The 24,901-nt window shown below is 44.4% G+C and overlaps 1 protein-coding gene across 1 annotated transcript in view; it reads right to left on the bottom strand.

Moving 5' to 3' along the window:
• Nucleotides 1-24,901, bottom strand: part of PAPPA (pappalysin 1) — a 181,507-nt gene that overhangs the window by 125,587 nt on the left and 31,019 nt on the right. Inside the window, exon 3 of the mRNA XM_082775516.1 lies at nt 3,181-3,326. Within this exon, the coding sequence (XP_082631642.1) occupies nt 3,181-3,326 (146 nt within the window). The remainder of the gene's footprint in view (nt 1-3,180; nt 3,327-24,901) is intronic.

Raw genomic sequence — 24,901 nt, 5'->3', positions numbered from 1 at the left:
AATGAGGTCTATGCCATCCCTCACATATATTGGCCTAAATGTCTCTTTATAACCTCTGATGATATGACTGCCCCAGCAATCAATTTCAGCACTCGTTATCCTTACAGCTGCAAGGACTTAACTCACATCTAATCTGAATTGATTTTTTTGGCAATTTAAGTTCATGACTTCGAGTCCCGCTTCACACCAATACAGAGAGCAGACCATTCTCCTCCCCTTTCACCAGCTTTTGTGAGATCATCACCTTCCTCACTCCAGGCTTTTTTCCTTGAGGCCAAATAGCCCTAATCCAGTCAACTTTTCCTTGTAGCTCAGTTCTTCTTGACCTCCCTGTCTGTTCTCCTTTGCTTTTCCCAGTTGTCTCATGTTTCCTTCAAGTACGGTGTCCAAACATGACCCAGTGCTCCAGCTTTAATATTACCAATGTTGAAGGGAGAGGAAGGACCACTTTGTATGTCTTGCAAGGACACAGGCACAGACAGCAAGAGAGAAAAGACTTCCCCTTTGCACCTGGGCACATGTGAACACATGCACACAGTGGAGTCACAGGTGCATGCATAAATATACAGTTAGTGTAAAGAATTGAACAGCAAATTTAGATAGACACAAAAGAGTGAACAACATTACTCACACTGCAACATCATGCCTACTGTGCCACATTCAGAGCATGCATGTCCTTTTCACAACACTGAGCTGGCTCTCACACTAGTTCTCCACAAGCCTCATCAGCTGTATACAGACCTCCAAGTGTGCAGCTACTGAGCTCCCCATGTTCCTAGTGTCCTTATCTCCCCTTGATCTGATATATACTCTGATTCCTCCACAGCTTGGGCTCTACCCAGCTGGAGCCACTCACACCCAGAGAGCACCTTGGTGCATTGTGCTGTGGGGGTCTCACCCCACAAGACCCTTCCAGAGTTTGTTTTCAAATGTTGGGAGTACTGGTGAAATTCCCCAGCAGGATGTGCCTTCATAATAAAGGCTGGCTAAACAGTTCTGGCATTGGACAGCCCTGAGGCAGCTGGAGAGGGAGATTTTATTTTTGCCTTTGTTGAAAATTTATATTTTTCACAGCTGTCAAGAATCTAAATCAATTGCAGTTTTACAGAAAAGATAAACTCCCTCACCCAGACAATCTCTATCCCAGCCTTTAGATCTGCACCACAGGACATATTTCATATTTTTTATTAAGTACATATTGGATTTATAGAAGAGAGTAAAAAAGATTAAAGATGAATTCTTACAGACCAAGCACAGGTCTGGGAGGGCTATTATGACAGGAAATTATGGCCATTATTTATTTATTTTTACTTTTTTTCCACTGCAAGTCAACTTCAAACTGTTGGCTAATGTCTTTTTTTTCTCTCTTTGGTCAATGAATTCTGTCAATACACTGTAGGAGCTGAATTTAAATTGTTTTGCTCAGGCATGATGTTGACAATTAGCTTAACGAAGTGACAGAAGAACTCATCAGGGCTTTGGGCAAGCCCCAGCCCTCTTGCAGAAGGTTCTTCTCGGTGCTCTGGAGTTCTTCCCTTGTTCTCTGCTCCCTCCCATGGCGATACCAAGGGAAGCTATGAAAATACTCATTTAGGGGTGAATCAGATCTATTCCTGCCTTATTTCACTCCAGTAGGAACAGCAGGGATGGTGTTTCCCAACAGCAACCAGAGCTGCTGTGGGGCTGGGGCAGGAGTAGAGGGTTGCGGTACTACAGAGAGAAATCACAGCAGCATGGGGGTTGGTTGACACTAGGGTTAATATATTTCTTTGTTTTTGCCAAAAGATGTTGCCATGGAGAAAGCTCACCAGTGGGCATTCACAGCTCCTTCTGTTTCGGGTGCTCCCAGCAGGAGCCTGTGGAGATGGGGCTGGAGGCAAGGCAGAGTGGAAGTGGCTTCACTTCCAGTCCTGCTCAGCAGGAGATTTTGTCTGGATGTGTGTCAGTGCCGGCTCCTGGGAAGGGAAGTTTGCTCACACTTCTTCCAGAGCAGCTGCAGAGCTGGATTTCATAATAAAATGCTGACTAACAGAAGTAGGGCAGCCAGCTCCAACTGCTTGGTCTGACCATGGAGCCTCTTGGCTACAGAGATAGGTGACTATAAAGAGGTGTTAACGTCGGGGTTTGGGGTAATGTATTTCTGAATACAGAAAAGTTGTAGTTCAGCCTTCATAGCTTTAGAATGTATGTTTAGTATGCTTTAGAATAATAAACACCATATTTGCTGTCCTCTTCTGGGCTTTATATTTGCCACATCTTTTTTTGTTTTGCTCAGTGTGAGCTTGGATAAGGAAAAAAGTGGCTCGGCCTTTCACAAAGACTGAACGTGGCTAAGGCTGGACTTCATCCCCAGCCTAGGGAGGTCTAGACAGGGTGGAGAATCATCTGGAAAACTTGTAAGAATCCTTGCTGTTGTAAAGATGACCAGATCAGGTTTTCAGCCTGAGGGAGGTTGGTGCAGTTCAGATAAGTACACACAGACTCAGACGGTGCCTTCTGAACCTTTTGAGGTTTGCATGACATTTTGCAAGCAAGACAGATCCAGAACCACTGGAGGTGTTAGGGCCACGGGTCATTTGTTAGGTTGCATAGCTTTGTCTGGACTCTTGGGTTCCAACAGCCATAGCCAGCAAACTACGTATGAAGCATGTAGGCCAATCTGCAGGGTAGCAAACTCTTCCCAGTTCTACTCAAGCACGTTAGAAATACAATCTCTCAGCAGTTTGCTCTTTTGCACATTGGTGGAAAAAAATAGTAACAAATGTTAACTGTAATCTGAAAAGAAAATTAATTGGACACTTACTAAGTGATGAACTAAGGATCATAACACAACAGGTTAAGGTTAAAAATTCACCTTTGTCTGCGTTCTCTCACCTATCCCCCCAAGTCTTCTTTGCAAAGTGCTCTCATGGAGTGAATGCCCTGTAAAGTAGCTTCACTTAAAAGGTGAAATACTTTCAGCTTGACATCATCTACAAATACCATAATATGCTTTGGGTTTATAACCTAATATTTTCCTGGTTGTGAGCCAGTATCTGGGAATCGTGAAATACTTTTTTTCCCCTGACTATATATTAGAGGAATGATAAGAAATCAGAACAGAGCTTAGCGCATATTTGTCTTTCCTTCTTAGCGCCTCAAAAGAATGCTTTACAAAGAAGAAACATCTTTATCACTCACCTAGATGCATCAAGGCTTCCTTGTCCCAGGGCCAAGTTGCCACTCCAGCCAGCTCTTCCTCGGAGGAGTTGGCAAAGAAGATGTTGAGGTGTGTGGATCCATCCAGCTTGAGTATGTTCTTCAGTTCATTGACATCTAAGTATGCTCTGTAAAAAAAAATAAATATATATATATATATATAAAAAATCAATTTTTTTCTAATGGTAGCACAAAAAGCAACAAAGTATTGAAGAAGTGCTGCAATCCAGGCAAAGATCTTATAATATCCTGTGTATCAGTCACCCAAAATATTTTAATAACCCACTCCCAAACTTCAATTACTTTGCATTCATATGGTGAATCTCATCTGAAGACTTCCAGCCATTGCTTAACCACAGCCACAAAATCCAAGGTAAATACATAAAGCTGTCCATATTCCTAAGATAAGTATAGGAATCTATTTATCATGAGTGTAATTAACCACGTATTATGGTCAGTAAATCTTTTTATATCAGCAGTTACCTTGCACATTTTCTCTAATCTGTTCCGTGTTTTTACCTATAATTCTCCTCCACAATAACAAGCTTCAGGTCTTTAGTCTGGCACCAGCTCGTGACACTACTCCTTTGGCACCAGCAGCATTATTTGTGCCGAGATGCACCAGGTCTAACCCTGACACAGGATGCTTCTTAGGGAATTGCTATTTTAATTAGTTTGCTATTTCCAGCAAACAAAGTTGTAACAAGGAGAAGGGAATAAGCAACACAAGGTTAGATCTGCTGTATTTGAGTCTTGCAAACTAATAACGTAAACCAACCAAGCCTAAAAACAGGCAAAAATATTACAGGCAGGCAACATGCTTCCATCCCAAATTCCCAATTACACAGTGTTAAAAATGTGGAAAAATACAGATAAAAATCAGTCTCATTAGAAATCCCTTAAGGCAGAATAAGTGGGTCATGCCTGTGTTCAAAGACACACTGGTACGTTCATCAGCTTCTGGCCTCAGACCAGGAGGAGAGCTGACCAACAGAGGGGGAGTCTCTTTCTTCTGCTGCCCCCCCCCCAAAAAAAAAAAAAGCCCTGGGAGAAATACTCTGAATCGTAGCACTGCTTCAGGATCAGCCTCTCTTCCTAATAATGTGTCTCCCTTCTGCCTTGGGAGACAGACCTAGCGTGCCTTGCAAGAGATTTCCCATGGAGTGGCTGGTCCCCTACCATGACATTCCCAAGGCTCCTTAGGTGCCCCAAGATAAGCACAGTTTCTTAGCTTTTGGGACATCAGGAGGTTACAATCTGCTTGTGGGCAAGCAAAGCCAGTCTCTTAAGCCACTAGACGGCCACTAGAGTTACTTTTGGCACTCCGCAAAAGAAGTAGACATTGTCGATGCCTACAGGAAGAGCGACTCGCCGAAGCGCATGCTCTGGTGCTGCTCGGAGCAGAGCTGCAGAAAGCCATAAGAGTAAACCTCTAAGTTCTCTGTCTCCAGCTCACGTTGCCTCTTGATACTAGGTGCTGTAGTGAGACCTAAAACATGGATGAGTTGTGCTGTCTTCACTTGACAGGTGGAAATAATGGAAAGAAAGATCACACTGTGTCATGCATGGTTGACCAGCTTGTTAGGGAAGGACACTGTTAAGGTTTTGAGCAGTTTGTTCCTTCTTCCTTAAGTCCCCCTTTCCATCTGTGCATGGGTATAGATTCATGGAGCTTGTACAAACCAAATGCACTCGCCTTCAGTAAGGTTCCTCACATACTTTGCAAGGCTTTTGTTCCCAGAAGGGTGAAAAAAAAACAGGGGAGTTGGATCGGCACCAAGATCTTTCTGTCCTTCCCTGGAGGACTCCCCAATGGAAAACACATTCATATTTCCACAATAGCTTCCCCTGCCACTTGCTGAAGTCATTGCCTCCAAAATAGTTCATGGTTGGGTGTCCCCAGGCCCTCGCTGACTCATGGAGGAAGACGTACTCTTTGGGGACACCAATGGAAGGGTATGTTTCCATTCCATACAGTGTTTATCTTCCAATCAATGCGGATGACATCCTGAAGGACAGGTCAGCTCTGTGACCCTTTACAGATTTCTCATCTCTCCACTGTTCCCAACACATCTTCTTAAAATACACAGATCTTTCCCTCCAGCTTGTTCTGCAAGTATCTGTACAATGATCTGTGGCCGTGCTTAATCTATTTCCAGGATCTTCTTTGTGCTTTTGAAAACATCTTTTCCAAACATGGGTTCGTAGTTAAGTGTGTCCATGAGCAACAGTTTGAAATTACACGAGAGCTAATGAGCATTTCCAAATGAAAGTGTAAGCGTATTGGGGGGGGGGGGAAGTGTGACGGAAGACGTGTGCACGTGCAGGGACAATGTGCATGTTTGCACACATGTCAGCATCGGAGAGAGAGAGCAAAAGTGTAAGAGAACGTGAGAGCAATGTGATACTTTGTGCAAGAGAGAAAAGCACAGAAGCAGAAGCATTGCATGCCCCTGAGTAGAAAAATGTTTGTGTTTTGTATCACTGTGGGAAGGAAGGGCTCGCTGTATGTATTTGAGGCTGCAGTTGTTGACTCTGGATACAGATGCTTTATTGCCTATGCAAATCCCTGTAGCAGTAACTACAATCACACTCCCCTCCTGAGATTACCAGTTTTATCCTCGCTCTTCTCTTATGGTTTCAAATTATTTAAACTGATATTTCTTTATTCTCAGCTGTCGTTTTGCTTATTTTTAAACAATCCAATCCCCACTTAAATCCTCGACGCACGGCCACAATCGCTCTCTCAGTCAGCTACATGCAGGCTGTGTGCTCCAGCTCTAGGGCTGTTCTGTATACGGGTTATTACTGCAGACAGCATTTAACTAATTGGCTGGTGATGTCAGTGCATCACCCAGGCTGGATTCATGTCTTATGTAAAGCCACTGTAATATGTCACTTGGACTTAGCTTTATGGTATTTCTCTGACCACTACTTCTCTGCTAGACAGCAGAAGTCTGCGAAGGAGCAGAATATGTTCAGATGGTGTAAGGGCAGAAGGCTAAGAGGGTTTTTTTAGTAAGGGCTCTGCACAGGAGTAGGTGTAAACAGGCCATGCTTGGAAGAAAGTAAATGCAAGCCCCTTTGTAACAGCACTCTGCAACCCCCAACACATAAACATGCTAAAGCATTTAGCTCAGGCAAATCCCTTGTAAGCATGTGAACATGTGCGTGCATGAACGGAGGTGTGAGTGTAAGCAAGGGTTTGGGCTGTGCACACATGCGAGCCAGCCAAGAGTATGTATGCAAAGGAACGTGTGTGTGTAAGAGATAAAAACATGAGCTGGAATTCCATCCTCTCCTTCCTCCCCATGTTTCTAATAACCTCCCATCCCTATCCATCATCACCACATTCCTACACTCAAGGAGGCATAAATTAACTACTTTTGCAGTTCATGTCCAACTCCGTAGCCGCAGGCAGCAGACCCAACAGTTACCAGGTCAAAATAGTTTTCGGTTATTGCATTGGACTGGGCTGACTCCCCCCTGCTGCTGCGGCTGCTTTGTTATCAGCCCAGGCTATCTGACCCAACGCAATCTGCGAGCATTGCTTACACTTCTCAAGGTTATGTGGGTCCCCTGACAGAGGACATAATGTCTGTCACATGGGCTGGTGCCAAAGAGAGCCAAAGAGCCCAGCCTTTCCAGCACTGCCAAACTCGCATTTCAAAGACATGAGTGCAGTCTTGGAAAGGGATCAAAGCCTTTCCAACTGTCATTAGAATATTTCCTTTATGCATCTCTCCGTAAGTGCCAGCAACATATTTCATAAAATTCATTGGCTCGAGATGGTACCTCCAATATAAACCTGAATGGGGAACTGTCAGGGCAAGTCTATGTGGAAAACAAAACAAAACCCAAAGCACAACAAAACACGTGTAATTCCTGTAATGGAAAAAACATACGATGCTGTGAGCGTGCCTAGCTCAAGAAAGCCTAATGAGCCTATTAGTGCATCATAAAAGGTCTCCTTCGCTGGAATCTGGTTTAGACATAGAAATTCTATGGTCTGTTTAAGGCCATTTGGGACATCGTATCAGGCAACATGCACATTCCCACCCAGATCTTTTCCCTGACCTATTTGTCCAATGCAAAGCTCGGGTTTGTTTTTTTCCTGCGCTCTGAAAGCTGTGCTGTACGGCAGCTCACTCTTACCCAGGAAGCCCCAGCCCTCAGTCAGGAACAGGCAGCCCCTCCAGCGCTCCAGTTTCAGCCTAATGGAGCCTGTAGCTCACCCCGCAGCGCCTTGCCACCGCCCCATCCGTCACACGAGCCATTATCCCCGCATCTGTCTCATCTGTCAAGCCCATTTCCTGGCCATTCGGGCAGGGGCTTCTACATGGCAGGACGTGTTTTCAGGTAGCGAGGCGAAGTCCCTGGCCAGCAGGCTTGTCCCCCGTGCCCATAGCCCCATCCAGCCAGGGGGAGCACCGTGAGGAGCTCCCTTCTGCTGGCCCTCAGCTCCAGAGCCTAACCCAGCGTCAAACCTCTGCCCTTAGCTACGCACGTCTGACAACAGCTTTTTAGCTCGGTCGGTATCACGTATCAGGTCCAATCATATTAAATCCAGCCCCGGTCACTGGCGTGGAGCAGTTCTGTACGTGGCTGGCAGCTCTCCCTCCTCCCCCAGGTTCAGTGCCACAGAGCAGCTTGCCCTGACGCAGACACGGTGCAGCCTCTGCACTCGTGGCTGGTTTTGCGTGGAAGCCCTTATTGTTAGGAAATGTTTCCTACTGTTTGCTCTGAGTTATTCTCTATTTGACTTTGTTTTGTTTTTATTCCTTCAAAGACAAGTGTCACTTTACAGCAAAAACACAAAAGTACTTAGGACATTATTTGCAAGACCCCACACAAACAAGGAGTAGGAACTTACTTATCTGCTCACCATGGAGTAAACTTCTGTGTTTTGTATTTTTTTTTTGTATTTTTTTTTTTTTTGAGTTTGTTAGGAATAAAAGGCATTGCATTTCACTATCTAAAACAAAACAACAACAAAGCAAACCAGCACCTTCTTGGGAAGCCAGCCTCAGCCTCCCTTTCTGCCTCCTTACATACAGCGTCCCGTCCCTCACCTAGCGGGTTCAGCACGCGGCAGGGCACAGCAAATCTCCTCACGAGGACCCCATACATCACTCTCCTTCCCAAGACCTCGTGTTCCTTCTTTCATTTGGTGCTCTCAGAGAACTGGCAGCCCTTAAAGCACGACATGCAATTTAGCAGGCATGGAGGAGGCTTTCCTGGGAAGCGCTGGCGGCACTCGCAGGCTGCCTGTGACAGACCTAGGGGTGGCTCCCAGCATGGTGTGCCCGATGCTTCTCAGCCATGTCCCCTTGGTCCTTCTGGCTCTGAGCTCGGCCCAAGGACGGATGCTAACGCACTCATTAAGGCAGCAAAAACCACAGCAGTTGGTGTGACAGGGGGCAGTCATCAAGCCATGTGGTCAACCAACACGGGGGAACCAAGGTTTTAGGGTGCAGTGTCCACCTAGAGATTATTCTGTATCTGCAGTGAGCAGCAAGGACAGTTCTGAGATAAATGATGTGCTTCCTGAAGATAATGGCAAGAGCCATGGCTTAACAGCACTGAAAGCTGACCTTGAAATGGGGCCATTTGGCAGACACATGCAATTACAATTTAGCTTTTCCCCCTGTGATTTCTGAGTCTCGGGTAGTCAGACACGGGGCTCGTCCTTTGGAGATGCAGTGTTGGTGCCAGTGTATGAGCTGCCTTTTGCCTTCTGTCATGGAATCACCGAAAAACAAATCCAGAAGGGATGTCCAGAGCCCACCACTGCTAGCCCAGCATCCCACAGCAGGAGCACCTCCACCAAATTTGTTGTTATCTAGCTCAGACCTAGGACTGCACCTGACAAGGACTCTGCAACTGCCCCAGCACCCAGCATCCCAGCCAGCACCCAGGTCTCGATACCTCTATTGTCAGGAAGTTTTTCTCAAGGTCTACCTGAGTCTTTTTTGCTGCAACAGAAATGATAAGTAACTGTGCCATTCTCCACCTAAAGGGAGATACGATGATTCCCTTCTGCTTTACCAAATCACTAAATTACTTATTTCAAAGCTCATTACATCTATTGCAAATCACCTTGGTTTTAAGCTAAAACCACCGTATGTCTTCAGTCTGTCCCCACTGGCCATATTTTTAAGACCTCTGGTCATTTCTGATTTTCTCAGCTGCACTCTCCATATCCTTCTTAAAGGCTGATCATCAAAGGTAGACAGTCCTCAAGCTGAGAGCTTATTAGTGCCATACAACTGCTACGTTCCCCCTGTCTATCAGCTCCATCCTGACATAAGATACCCAATAGAGCTTTCAGACCTTTCAGACAAGTGTTCCTACTGCTTGTTTGTTTTCGTCTAAAGTGCTACAGCTTTATCAAAAACCTGAATAAGAAAGGACAACCCACAAACCCCCTTTAGCAGTGGACTTCCAAAATTTTTGTCTGACCTCATGTTAAAGATCTGCCTTTGTTGGCAAATTTAATTTTACTCCTCATTTCAGACAGATTGTCATAAATCATGTGAAGCAGGAAGTGTGCCTCATCTACATTTAGTTTAGTGTTAATTTAAGACACTGGTGTAAGTGTAGTAAAAGTCATGATAATTTATTGATAAAGGTATAAATCTTTCAGTGATTGGGAAAGAGCCTGAAATAGAGTGGAGCCAGAATATTACAAGCGAAAGGTTTTCGGTTCCCGCTTAGATCCAGATCGCTGCCTGTATTCACACTGACATCCAAATGTCTAACTGTAATCCTGACCGCATCCAAACCAGGCAGTCAGTAGGTCATGTCCAAAAGCATAAATCGCAGGCACTGTCAGCACATGTAGGCTTGGCAGCTTGTAAAGAATTTTGGTTTATCTGCTGAAGCAAAATGTCCTCTAGAGCCCCCAAATCTGATCTCCCGTTACAAAGAGAAAGAAAAAGGATGTTTGTGCAAAAGGAAAAATAGCGATAAGGATCCAAGAAAGGTCTTGGCATAATTGCTGAAATAGAGAGCTAGCTTCTCGGGTAAATTTGGTAGCCAGTGCTGAACACTGTATCGCTGCAGCGATGCTGTTAGCATGCTCCATGAGCTGCCTAGAGCTGGACCAGGCGTTTGGACACCAGTGGCAGGTCCTACAGGGAGAGCCATCCCTGAGTAAGACACATCACAAAATAAAAGCCCACATGGTTACAAAAGTCTGGGTGTTTGTTGATCCTAGGTTGTCCTCTTTTCCAAACTGAATTAATTCCATCATTATGTTGGTGACTCAGGCTTTACTCACCCCATGAAAAAAAAAAAAAAAAAAAAACAGGAAAAATATAGAAAAAGATTTTTACTGTCTAAAATATGGGACTCATTTGGGTCTGGGTTTTCTTTATCCTGGAACAGAGACTGAGAGCAACTCCTTGGTCTAAAGTAGCAATTTTTTACAATTGTGAAGTCATCAGTTTAATTTTATTTGCCTTGAAATGCTGGCTTTCCAACAGCACTTCTAGACAATCCTAGAAATAAGCACACTTCTACTGCATGCTAAATCTATAGGACTGCAAGGAAAACAAATGAACAAACAAATGTATACATAAAGGAAGTGATTGGCAACCAAATTCTAAAAATCAATGTTATCTTCCATACAACCCTAACGCTGCACCCCTGCTCAGCCCTAGCAGACTTTCTGACCCAAAGACGGCTAATAAATAAATGATAGGGCTGCATTTCATCCAGCTGCCTATAGATAACTCCTGGATGTTGTAAATGCAGCATCTGCTTCATGGCCTGAAGCACAGCAACAGGTTGGAACAAACCTGCCGGCTGGACTGCTCCGAGCCTTGCTCTGGGTCTTCTTTCGTTTCGGTTCAAGTGCGCTCGCACTTTGAGCCAACTCCTGTTCTCGCTGGGCTGCGCACGAAGCATCAGCGCTGACTGCGATGTATTTGCTCCAGTAAATCTAGAGTTAGTCAGAGCAAAATTTGATTCTCAAAGTGCAGCTTCAGGTTCAAATCCAAAATCTCAAAGGAAACCTCAGTTGAAACAACCAATTTTTGCCCAATTTCTGGCCAACGCAACTTGCTTTTTTAAGGAGGGAGGCGGGTTTCCTCAGATCTCCACACGGATTCTCTCAAAGGTTTGTAAATCCTTGCCAAATCCTTCACAAACCTGGGCTCAGATTCAGAAATACAGTGAAAACAGATTTTTTTTCCCCGGCACTTTTGCTGCTGGTTCTGGCCAGGATAAGAAAGAGTAGAGGCTCAGGGAAAAAGAATGGGGAAAAAGATGATGCAAAAAATTTTCAAATGTCAAACATGTTCTGTCTGGGCTCTGGGCAAAACTTTGGGGTGGCTGTCAATGCACTTATCCCCCTCTCCCTTTTATCTTCCCTGGCTTCAATGCCTGTTGCTTGTACCAGAGCCCCCCACCCTTATATAACCTTTATATAGTGTTATATAGAGTTGCAGCGCTACAGACCATAAATATGTGATCCCTGAGCCTTCTTCCTTCGTGAGGTTTACATCCAAGAACAGAGGAACATTTGAGTTCACTCGTGCAGCAAGAACCGAAAACCCCTGTTTCCTTGCACAACTATAAAAAATAATTAAGCTAACCAGCTCCCCAGACCTAGGAAAAGATATGCTGGCCAGCCAACTTGCAGGAGGAGAAAAAAAGAAAACAAAGGGAAAGCCTTGGCAAAGAGAATTGCAATCTTACTGTACAATTAACTTCTGAGACAGTGAGTAGGATTAAAGCGTGGAACATTTCAAGAAACATAGCTTTAAAACAGCAAAGCATTATGAAGCATATATGCACATTTCACAGACCTTTGAAATCAGCAACACTGGCAGGTTTATTTGTTTTGATTGTCTCTTTTTGTTTCTTTTACTACTTTGGGATTTTTCTCTCTCTCCTTTTCAAGCCTAAAGCCAAATGACCCATGAGAAATGTACTGTAATTTGTCTCTTATCCATCCCTCATCTCCATCTGATATTCCCTCTGCCCTGGTTACCCTGATGTTTTTCCAGACTCTACAGGCTGAACCATTGCAACAAGGAGAAAAGTCAAACGATAAAGAAAGAAGTGGCGTAAGGATATTTTCAGGAACCAGTTGTTAAAACAGATTTCCTTTGCCGCTTTTCCGAAAGCCCTTTTGGCTGCAGCAAGCCTCATTCATGTATACTCGAGACTTTAAATCAGTATAGGAAGGTACATATACTTCGGGCTATTTTAACCATCAGTTATACCGCTTGGCACTTCCACAGTGCTTCCCCTCTGGGCCTCAAAACGCTTCCTAAACATGAAGAGAGAAATTCCACTCTGGTCAAAGCCCTGACACAAGCCCTCTGCACCGCTCCAAATCCCGTCCAAGGGCTTAAGTGGTGCTAAAGTGGGACAAGAACCCTTGCGCTGGGCCTCCCCTCAAGAAATGTCACCAGGGCTGAAGAAGCTATGAAACGGGCAAGCAGAAGAATTTCCCTTGTCGTGCAAACACCAAAACAGGGGTACAGAAATGCAATAATTTTCTCAAAGGAATGTAACCGTTCAGCGTGGCAGCTGGGATTAGAAACTCCATCTCGTGTCTACGCTCTTTGATACCGTGGATCATCTTTCTTTTATGGAAGCGGTGGTTTGTGTTACTGATCCTTCAGGTTTTATGCTGGTGGCCACTAATCATATTTTACAATCCTTCCCTCTTATTTTACAATCTTTTACTGATATTTTACAATCTCCAAAAGTCCTAAAGGTCTGGTGCTCAGCAGATGGAAAGTCGGAGTTCCCTCCGATAAGCCGGTCCTTCCTGAATCCCTTGGCTTTGCTGTTTCGAAGACGATGTAGCACATTCAGTTCATAAACAGATTTTCTCGTGGAACCAGGGCTCTGCTTTCAATGAGTGAGCAGCCACCGTTCTAATAATATTTGGCATTTACATACCACCTCTCATCCCACAGAGCTTCCAAGAACAACCAACAGATACGTGCATAGCACACTGCACAATAGTTCAAGTAAAGGACATTTTGGTTTCAGTCACCAGAACAAACCTGATTTTTTATGAAAAGCACCAGAGACCAGGAATGCAGCCTGTCATCACTCTCTTGAATCAGGTCAAGAGTTAGGTACAGGCTCTGTTAATCAGACTGGAAGCCAGAGATCAAGAGGAAACTTGAAGCTTTGACACAGAATTTCCTTTAATTATAGGAGCAGATCATAGCAACTCTCTATATTAGAGATATCTAAGGATTTCCACTGTTAATATTCAGCTCCAGCCTTGTCTCTCTCCTTCCCACCCTTGTGGCTCTAGGGTCAGGCTTGAAGTCACCTTTTCAGCCAAGAGCTTTGCTGGTATGACCCTCAGGACTCCAGGCTGGAGCAACCCACGTTTGGTGCTTTTGAAGCACAGGGGAGCTCCACATGCCCCCTCTTTAGGGTACACCCAAAGCATGGGGTTACCCTACTGCACCGACCCTGCCCACACTGGGCTCAGCAGCACCCACCTACACTGACTACACATGGAGGGGCAAAGACCATTCTGGGGTGAACCCTCAACCAAGGAACATGGGTGATTTGGGGGAGCCAAGCACAGGTCAGGCTGCGGAGTGCTGTGGTCTCAGGGTACTTGCAGTTAGCTCACCGTTAGTCACAGCCCCTTTGGAGGGGGGCACCTCACGCCATCCCTGCAGGGTGTGCAGCTGGGACCTCGAGGGGTCCGGATGCCGAGCTGCTCCTTTAGCATCTCCTCTAATTAACATGCAGCAAAAAATGCAGGATGAAAAAAGAACAAGATCAAATTCTTTGCTCCTTTCATCTCCCTTTCTGACATTAATCCTCCCTGCGCATAAACCCCGTGCCACGAAGTGAGATATACATTGCTATTGGAACAAAAAGAAACTTGGACTCAGGCCGACATCATCAAAAAAAAATAAATAAAATCATATATAACCACAAAGGACCCAGCATGTTTATTACAGATACTTCTGGAAACGATGGGCCAAAATAATCAGCCCAAATATGCATCTTGCAAAACATCACTTTTTCTTTGGAGATGCCGCTTCTTTTCTGTTTTTGTTTTTATAACTCATGAACTTCCAAATCTCATTTCTTAACCTTCTGGCAGGGCTGTGCACAAAGTTGGTCCTGCTGCAGTGGGCAGACCATCAATGGCTTATATTTAGGATAATCCCAATTTTCCTCTTTTCTGAGAAAGAAATGAAAACCTGACTCGAGTGAGACTGGTTGAAGTTTCCTCGTTTCATCTTATGCAGGAAAGAGCAGGAGACACCAAAGTGAGATTGCAAAGAACATTGTCTGGTGTTGGAGACTTCACTCCAGGGAAACCAAGAAAACCTTACACCCTGGCACTAAAAGCCTCAAGTTCGTGAGATTTTTTTCTCCGTTTCAATGAAGAACTCACCAGCTCTTTTTATTTTCTCTTTTTTTTTGTGGGGGCTACTGGCAAGTCCTACCTGTAAGTCTCTCTCTTCAGCAGCAAAGTCCTTAACATGTTTTTTAAGAAAAAATAAAAAATGAATAGTCAGATTCAAATATTATGAGATCTGTGAAAGCTGGTTACACTTGTTCTTTCCCAGCAATAAAGAGATTACAAGGAAACAGAAAATGTCAGTCACTGAAACAGAAATTTCACAGAAGAACATTTAGCTTTGAAGTTCCCAGAATCCACAGTAAATTGCCAGGTGATCTGGCAGAAACACCAACACACCTGCAACTGAAATAGTTCAGAGCTGCAGAAAGAAAATACTGTGGACAGTATGTTTTCTAAATCCAACTTTTTATTTTTAATTTTTTTTTTCATTCTGTATTCCTGTTCAGTTGGAAGACAGAAAGAAAGGAAAAGAAGGTGAGGGAGAGAGGACTAAGTAGATGATGACTTTGTCAAGCAACTACTGTTGGGAGATGGAACATGAGGTAGCAGTGGCTGTAACAGCCTTTGCTAAGATAATTAACTCATTAACATCAAAACCCTGCCCCTCATTTCTCTCTGCTGAGCCCCTGACAAGCAGCAGCAGGAAAGATGTAAATGTGCCTTTTCCAAGCGCTCGGGAATTATCAGTCTGCCTTGAATTTAAACCTCGCCAGGACCTGCATCTTCTGCAAAGATACAGGGTAAAGAAAAAGGCATGGTGTATGTGTGCTTCTGAGATTGGACATTTCTCGAACTGAAGGATATGTCAAGCAGACAAGGTCCTTAAGGAAATGGGGCAGCAGACGCATCAAAAGCTGAGGTTATTGGGTGGATGGGAGGACATTTATGTTGTCTCACATATGGATCTGCTAACACATACAGCACAACGCAGGCTCTATCAGACCAAAGCCTAAGACTGATTGTAAGCATTCCCTGGAGGACACATTTCCCAAGACCCTACAAAATTGGACTGGCAGATTATGAAAGGTACAATACTGATCCAGCATGTAACAGTAAACTAGAGGAAATCATACCCATATATTTGGCCTACAGACATGAGTGCAGAAATTGCCTGTTTTGGCACCACAAGTCTGTGGATCCACTTGAATCAAATACAGACCCCTAACAAAGGGCTATGAGAAGGCAAAGATCTGTTATCCATTGTCAGATAGTAAGACGAAAGAGGGAAAACTGATTTTCCTTCACTTCTTTACCAACATTTGCCACGAGTATCCCCACGGTAGGCAGGCCATGCCATGCAGTCTGACTTCCTCATGACACTTCACCCTCCGTCACTCAACTTGCACATCTCAACCAACTCCCACCCTGGCTTACTGCAGTAATTTATCAGTAACGTGTGGCTAACAACCACTGCAGGACTTAAGATCTTGATGACTGCTAACCTAGCTCCACAAAGGATCCAGCAAAAATTGCAGGTTGTCATTTTTGTCCACTGATTCCCAAACACAGACCCCTAATTATACAAACCTGAGTTTATAAAATGTATTTCAGCATGAAATGTCTTGTGTCTACTTGTCAGAGGCCGAGAGGGAGAATTCCCTCTCTTCTGCAGCTCCTCTACAGCCAGCTCAAGCACATCTCAAGAATTTTGCAAAGTCTGAGATGTTGCCTCCTTCACTTGTGCTGGGGGCAGAGGGAGCCCCTGGTCTATCTCCTGCTGACCATTTTCTGGATCAAAAACTGGAAGTTATCTGGTGATCATTCCCAGACAACTCTAAAAAGAATTTTGTGTCTGATGAAGACAAAGGTGAGCCTGCATTTTTAAGGCAAAACTAGACATTTTGAGGCAAAAATACATGAATGAGTCTATCCCCAGAAGTAAAACTGTCACAGGAACTCTGAGCAGATGAGGAGGAAGCCAGGAACTTCTGTCCCTTATCTGAATCCAAGTGGGAGCAGAGGGGATGTTAAACAGCATAGGTATCTTCAGGCAAATTGGGAGAAACACTGTGATGTGTCTGACAGAAGCATTTTACTCTGTGTTTGGAAGTTTATCATGACCGATCAATTCTGGAAGAATTAGTGAGTGAGTTCTGGTTTTTGGCACTGACACAGCAGTGGTAAAAATGCTGGAGGCAAAAGGGAAGTAATTTTCATAATGCTGTGAACTGTTGCCATCAATCCTTACCCAAAACATTTCTTCCGCTTACTCTAGCGCAGTGCAGTTCTGTAGGAGCTCCCCTCTCAGCTATTGCCCTTCGTCTCGGGAAGGCTCTCGACCTCACTCGTGCTCTGGATGTGGAGACCCAAGCCAAAGACCGAAGTCTGTTGGAGTTCAATCTTTCTACGGACTTCAAAGAGCCTGGGATGCGTAACTTACTCCAGACAGAAAGCATAACACACATTTGGAACAATATTATACATGTAAAAATAGAGATGATTGAATGACTGCTAAGGAATGCAGTGTGATGGGGAAGCCTGATGTAAATCGTGCGTGGCATTTACATACCTATTTTCAGCTTCTAGCCTAGGCGCTCTGCATCCTAGTGGAAGCACCTACCTCCGTCCTTCCATTATAAAGACTTTAAGATTTAATTCTCTGAATCGTGCCTCTGCTGTGTGTCTATCCCTGCTGCGAGCAGATGGCATGACTGCTCCCCTAAGGAACTAACTGAGCAACAGCCACAAATAGCCAAAGCTTCGCCTCAGCAGTAAAGGAAAGTTGCAACTACACGTTTTGGGAGGAATCAGCAACACACAGAATTAGTCCTTACCAGAAACCAAGCCATACATGAAACTAAAATAAAAGCCCTTAACCAGAAATACCAAGTGCAAACACAGTAAGGTATTATGTATAATGTCGATGCCATTTCGTAATACATCTCAGGCGTTCTTCTAGTTGTCTCCATTTGTGCCCACTGGGATCGAGGACAGGAATAGAGCATCACCAAGCTCATGGAAATCAGATCACAGAAAAATGCTCTTTTCTAAGTGTTCTCAGCCAGCTTTGCAAACAGAAGCGGTTCAGGCAGTTTGGAAACATCTTCACGCTCCACAGTGCTCACTTGAAACAAACTGCGCTCTGGTCTTTTGGAGGTCTACCTCTCCTCCTCAACAAATGAATGCAACATATTTCTTTATTTACTTAGAATTTCTCACCAATTAATCTTTCCCTATCTCATTTTAATTAAACAAAACAAATAAATAAATCAAGTAAATGCGGAATAACTTAAAGCAACGCATTTCAAATGTAAAGGGCAATTTTGGATACCCACACACTGCTGATAGTCATTGGGTCTTGTTTTGGGCATAAAATTCCTTTTTGTGCCTTTGGAAAGTGCACAGAAATTGAATAGAAGATGACAGTAACGGGTCTATTAATTGATATCCTCTGGATTTTCTGTTATTTAATCAATGTCTGAGCTCTGACTGCAAAAGAAGCTTAAATTGACAACCTCATTCCTTTCTCTCAGTGCTCCCTAGCCTGTTTTCTTCAATACACAGCTCCTGTTTGCGAGCCTGACAGGGGCACAAGTCTCATTACATCGTATCACGGAAATTATAAATGACCCGATAAACAAAGAGGCAAGTTCCCAATCAGCTCGTTCCTACCACACAATGTGGAATTCTGCACATTTTACCCCTAATCCCACATCTGATCAAACTGCAATGTCTTCAGGGTCAGGAATGCCTCTGCTTCCTGGCCTTTCTTTTGCAGCCTAATCAAATCTCAGAAAAGCCGATATTTTCACTCCATGTGTCTTATCTTTATCCTTACTATAATTTGTGCTGCTCAGTGCTGAAGAAGTAATTCAGCAACATACTTCATGCGATGGAGCAAATCATTAAGGGAGCAGAAACGCTGGCAAGGCCCGAGTAACAGATTAAATCCCCTTCTTGGCATATTCACTTTTACTGTGTCTTTCAGTGTAATTTCGACATGGAATTTTCCTAGCATAAATCACACAGGTTTCCCTCTTCCCCTCCACACCACGCTGCGTAGCTCTGTGTTTTGGTAAATCTCATCTATTAATAGTTGCCCTCTGTGGCTATAAAAAAATACCTCAGTAGTCAAAAGCCAACCCTTGCTAGGGAGCAGCTGTGGATGCCTGAACGCACACAGGACCCAGCATCGCACAGCAAAGCCCTTTCTTGGCTCCCTGTCAGAGCAAACTGATTAAATAAGGCCATAGTCAAGCTAACGGAAAAGGAGCCCCTTCCCTGCAAGAGGAGGGAGAGACCGACTCCAGCACCAGGCTGGAGAAACATCAGGGTATTTCCATTTTCTCGCTGACATTTTCTTTTTCTTTTTTTTTTGACTTAGCAAACCCCCCTCGCGTGTCTTCCTCGCTCCACCCTTCTGCCAAGTCCCAATAAAACTCTCGCACTTAAAGAAGTAGAACAAAAACGTCATCGCACTAGCACCAAAGGTCGCGGGGTAAATTTTAAGGTCTAGTCTACTTTTTTCTGTTTGATTGATTTAACTGATTAAAGCATTTCTGCTCTTCCTGTGCTTTCAGCAGCATCCTGGGTAACTCTGGGGAAATTCAAACCAACCAGCTGTGATCCGTATTACAAAGTCAGGGCTGGAAATACACACAAGGATGTTGATGGGGCCATGCTGCAAACCGTGAAAGGAGAGGAATATTGTCTCCTGGTAAAGCGAGAACAGGCTTTTACGTGTCGGATTGAGATGTTTTCAGCTCAGCAGAGGATGCAGGGAATTTCCCGTTGTCTCAGCACCATAGGGTATCTGTCCCATCACAGCGGAGCTCCTGGTGACAAAGCACCTGGTGGCAACAGCTTTGCTCCCCAATTTTTCCTTTGAATTTCAAGTTCTTGCAAATCCCTGGGAACTGCCAGTTTCCAAGGACTTCCACACAAAGTCTGCACAATGCCAGAGCCATGGGGTAAGGAGCTGCAGGGAGTACGGGAGCCTCAGCTCTTCTGGAAAGCAGGCTCGAACTCTCAGGACTTACGCCACACCTGGTCTGAAGCTGCAGGCCCTTACAAAGCCAATGCCACGTAACTTCAGTGCTTTTTTTCAAATTTCCCAAGGGATGTTTCACTAAGATAAATTCTCCCTGCAAAGCTGATGGGAATGATTTGAAAAACGAAGTCTTGTGCTGGGGAAAACGACTACCACAGCTTCTCATTGAAGACCTCAATTTATTGACACTACAAGGACGTAGCATGAGAAGCAAATTTATTCCATATTATCTACTGTCAGTACAGCTCAAAAGATGAATTTTGAGGCAGCAGAAAGAATTTTATTCTCTAAAGCCTCGTAATTCAACTCTGCCGAAGCTGCCCTCACACAAATCTGCGATGACACATCTTTTCAATGTCTAGGGCCCAAATTATTTTTAAAAGCACTGCAGGTAATTGCCATTGCTGTTATTCCAAACCACTGCTATTTCCACTGTTTTACTATCACTGATGTAACCCAACAACTGGGTTTATTCTGCAATTATTGAATTAAGGGAAATAATATATCTCATAACAAACAGCTCATGCCTCAATGGCTGTTAGCAGATCTCTAGGTAGAATCTTCATGAGACATCCACTGTTCCCAAGCTCTCTTATACACTACTCAAACATCTGGGTACTTTCCAAAATAATTGGTCTGCAGGGTGCAGATTTTATCAGTATTTTGCACTAGGGTGGATTGGCCACAAGAGTCTTTAAAACAATGGTAGAAATAAAAAATGCTGAACCCTAGTTCTCCTGAAGAATTTTAGAAAGATCAAATTAGGCCAAAATCTCTAATCTTGATTTCAGTGAGGTCCCTTTTTAGCAGGGGTCCCTTTAGCAGGGTCCCTTCTTTAAAAGAAAAAGGAAATTAAAAATGAAAAACAGCACTAGGGAAAAGTTAAGCATGTACTTCAAATTCACACATGCCAGGAAATTTAGAGTTAAAGGTGAAACCCCACCCTAAAGAGCCCCATACTGGAGGTATTTTAGCGAACAAACACAACGTGTTCTGAAATACAAAGACCCGGTAGGGTGCACTAGGTATGGAGTTTCAGCCTTCACTCCAAATTTCCTGGCTTTTTGGAGGTTTATTAGACTTTCATACCCCAAACTTTTAAGTACTCCAAGAAGTTTCCTCAGCACAGCTCTCCCTGATCCCTTTGGAAACCGGGAACAAGCGCTCTGATGGTGTAGCCACCCACCCATTATTAATGAACCAGAAAGCCCTTTCTTGCAAATTTATGCTAATTTGGGGTGCTGAAATTGTGTGCAAACTGGGTAGTTTCAGTTGAATTGCTCTGAGAAACTCCAGAACCGCAAATGTGCAAATGTACTCAGAACAAAACTGAAGGACAGGATGCCAGTGACCCCAGCAGAGCAAGTGCTTCTGATCTTCCTCTGCGGTGTGTGGGTCCCATACCTCCACTTCAGCCGGCACACACGGAATTGTTTCTGACAGCGGCGTTTTGTTTTCCTGGTGAAAGCACCCTGCCAGGTTGTGCGATGGGGACTTCTCAGTGATCTCTGCACAAGCATATCTTGGTGGTGGTTAGTGGCAAGGTGACAGAACAGCTCCACAGTGCCCTGGCCCTGGGGTGTCTGAAGGGCCATCAGTTCTTCGTGCTGCAGGTACGAGGAGATAAACTGTGAAACTCCCTTCTTGCCCTGGGTGGGCAGAGGAGAAAGCCTGTACTTCAGGACCGAACTGCCTTGGGGAAGGAAGGAAAAGAGAATAGGGAGGAGGCAAACAGGGACTTAAAGCATCAGGAGCCGGTGCCAAAGAAGTTCAAGCAAGGGGCAATAGACACCGACTGTTCCTCGCGCTGTTGCCTACAGATCTGCCTCTGCATCCTTTCTCCTTCAATCTTGTCCAGGACCTTCCTCTTTTCCCTCACCTTTCCATTTACTTAATCCCCTCTTCACTCAGTTCCAGCTATCAAATTTAAACATACACACACACCCAAATCCCCTGCCACACACACTCCTTCTCATACCTCTGAAATCTTCCAACAGGCCAACAAACTCAGAGCGGAAAGCCCACAAGAAATCATAAGCAATGATTTACTGAGACAAACCTTTTTTTATAGATGAACTGATTAATTTGGAAAAAAAAGGAAAATACTTTAAACTCGTAAACCCTTCTTTTTATTCTTATCTTTTGTCCTTACACTATTAATTGGCTTAAAAAGGAGACATCCTGCCTTCCTCCCACAAAACCTGCCTTACTTGCAAGCTGCAGCTCTCCCAGCTCTGTCAAGAACATCATCGCTCTGCACATCACAGCACAGCGTTATCTGTTCTGCTTGGAACATGCATCCCTTTTCCCAGTCCTTCCACCATATCTCCTGAGGCTACAAACAAGTCCTCTGTGGCATAAAGGCTATCTTTCTACCCCAAAACATAGACTACTTGTAGCAACTGCTATTTTCTGAGTAACCACACTTTTGGGTTGGCTTTCTCCCCCAGCATTGAGTTCATAGATACTGGGCAAAGGCAGAGCTGCTGGGCCAGTATTAATGCCTGCACTCACATCAACATTTTCAGCTGAGACTATATAAAGAAAAATCACCTTATTCTTCTCACCCCTTCTTCTGAACCCTGAGAAGCCCCCACGTGAAGGCAGCAGAGATGCCAAGGATCTGAAGTGTGGCTGCACAGAGTGAAGTCCCCCAGGACACAGCACAAGTCAGCATCCTCTCTCCTAAAAGATTTCTGTACATTTCCACAGGCAGCAACAGTGAAGAGATCATTAAGAAAAACAAACAAACAGCTGAAGTACTGTTTGTCCAAATGCAGCAACCCACGTGAGGGGCAAAGTCAAATGCATTGTGCTCTCGGATGGTGTAAATGAGCACGGTGGAGGTCACTGCTCCGAATTTCCTCAAAAGGCAGCTATGGATTGCAAGAAATGGATTTAAATTCCTATCAGGAAAGAACTCCGAAAGATAGGATTGGAATTGCAAATGGAAGTATTGCACCTGGTTAAGCTCGGCACAGAAATAGCCTGTACTTTGCATCTTTCTGCGTGAAAGGTGCAACCTCCTGAATTTACAGAAGGCTTTGGTTGCCGCTAATTAAAAACGCAAGGGGCACCTCACACCTACTGCTGACGAGAGCTTGCACCCAAAGGGATACAGGAGAAAAATGGGGTGATTAAGCACAGCCTCACAGCATTTAAAGAGGCATTTTGGACATGATCAAACTGAGGGGGGGTGCGAGAGACGGTGTAATGTGCATTGATCAGCAAAGAGCATAAAGCAGCCTTATGCAGACCGCTGCTTCTCAGAACACGTGAGGGGATGAACTCCACCTTGTTTGTTTAAACTGAGGCTGGTGAGGAGTTATGGGGAGCATCAGCGGTGTCTGCTGGGCAGCCAGGTCTGCAAGACGCAGTGCTGCAGAGTCCTTGCTGAATCCGCAGACTCTGTGCTTGCAAATCTTCCAGGTGGGGTTCCAGAGCCAAATGGGTCTGCATTAGCACTGGAGAGTATAATAATACTTTAATCTATTGTCTCCCACAAGGATTCTTAATGATCTCTGATAGTTTACTCCATAGATTTTATAGGCTGTCTCTATTCCAAGCATCCTGCAGTTTGACCAGACAATGATCTTTTTAAATAATGGATAACGTCCATGAAAGAAACCATGAGTCCTATGAGTCTTGGGGAAAAAATGTTTCTTGAAAAATACCATTGGAAAAGATGACTGTGGATCAAGCTAAAAACTCCTAGCATTTCTAGGGTGTGCAGTTGTAGATGTAGGAATAGTTTCTTTAGAACTGAAGTCCTGTCTATATCAGAATTCAATACTAGACTTATAAATGTCAGTTGCTAGCATGGGAACAGATGCAACTCCTCCCAGCTGATTAACATCCCTGACATCTGGAATAGAGGACAGAATAAACAGAGAGAACAGAGGATTTCCTGTTGGGACTTGGCTTTTGGGTGCAAACTACCAAGATACAGCAACTCTGTCCTTGACAGTGTTATCTCTCCACCTTTCAAACAGCCCTGGGGCTGGTAACTAAAGAACTGGACATATAGCACTGAATCCCTAGACAAAAACTCAGATATTTGCTATATGTCTCTCTGATACCTGTGTGAATGCAGGAGTCCTTGATGTCAAGAGCTGCACAATGGCCTCTTTAAGGCAGGGGATTAAGTCCTCAAGCTTCCTGAACTGAACAGCTTTGATGAATTTCTTCTGTTCTTTTTAGTGTTTTGGATTAGGTCGAAATTAATTCTTCCTTGGGAATCAAGGAGTATTTCTTATAACTCTCTTAGCCCCTCAAAAAGGGCATTGCGAGTGCCTCCCTCCTCCAGAGTAAATTGACCGTGTTTTGCAAAGAAGCCTTGTGAAAAGGTTTTCAGTGGAAGAGAAGGAACAAACAGCAAAGAAGTTAGTCTGATCAGAAGCTCACGGAGGAGCGATGCAGTTAGTTACCTGCCTGAGGCTGCCTGAGGCTGTGGCTTAGCCAGACCCCTCCAGCTGTTAACAGTGTGCCCTCCACACAAGGCCCTGCCATAGCCACTGCTGCCCGAAACTACGGCAGAAGCTTCTACAGATTGTTCAGATGTCCAGTTCAAGCCTATTTCACGTATGACCAGAATGTGCCACTGTACTTAATCTGGAGTGAGCTGACATGATGCAGCGTGGAGCTGTGCTGAGCTGCAAGATACCACAGCTGGAGGGGCCACAGAGAGGGGTGGCAGCAGCACGGCACCAGACCCGAGCTCTCCGCTGAGTGTTGCTCAGAGCCCACGGGCAGGTAATGCAGACAAACTCAGTGCCCGTACAGCTCCTCTCTGCCCCTTGTTTAGGCAAGCAGAAGGGCTGTGTGAGCCTCCAGGGCACACGTGGGGATGTTGGGAAAGCTCATCCCCAAGGTCACTTCTTCTGGGAGGGATTTCCAGCAAGCATTCAGTACTTTGTCTGAATCGAGGGAGTTTGAAGACACTCCAGTAGCTTCTACTGTTTCAGGAATTTCATCAGCATTTTCCTAAGAAGTCATCAAGACGAAGGCTTTCTTATCTGGATATGCAATCCTGTGGTGAAGTCTGATGTACAAACCCAGTATTACATAAAAGGAATGGTTCAGTTAACCATAGTATGGTGCAAGAATTTGCCACATCAAATGGCACTTACAGGGAATGATTTCCTATGATCCCTTGCTGTTTGTTTCAAGTTTTTTTTTTTTTTTTTTTGAAAAAGAGCCATGGTAGGTGTCATGAGCTAAAAGTCTTCCCTATTTTGTAACCAGCAGTATCCCAAACAACAAAAGGAATGTGCCTTTCTGGCAAGTATGTCTATCCTTGCTCCTTCCTTTTGTATTGGGACACGATGTATGATCTTAGCATGTTC

The sequence above is a fragment of the Aythya marila genome (assembly GCF_965140915.1).
Source record: "Aythya marila genome assembly, chromosome: 19".
In the NCBI taxonomy this organism is placed as follows: domain Eukaryota; kingdom Metazoa; phylum Chordata; class Aves; order Anseriformes; family Anatidae; genus Aythya; species Aythya marila.
The sequence above is the reverse complement of the archived record's forward strand: the minus strand, read 5'-3'. Positions and strand labels throughout refer to the sequence as shown.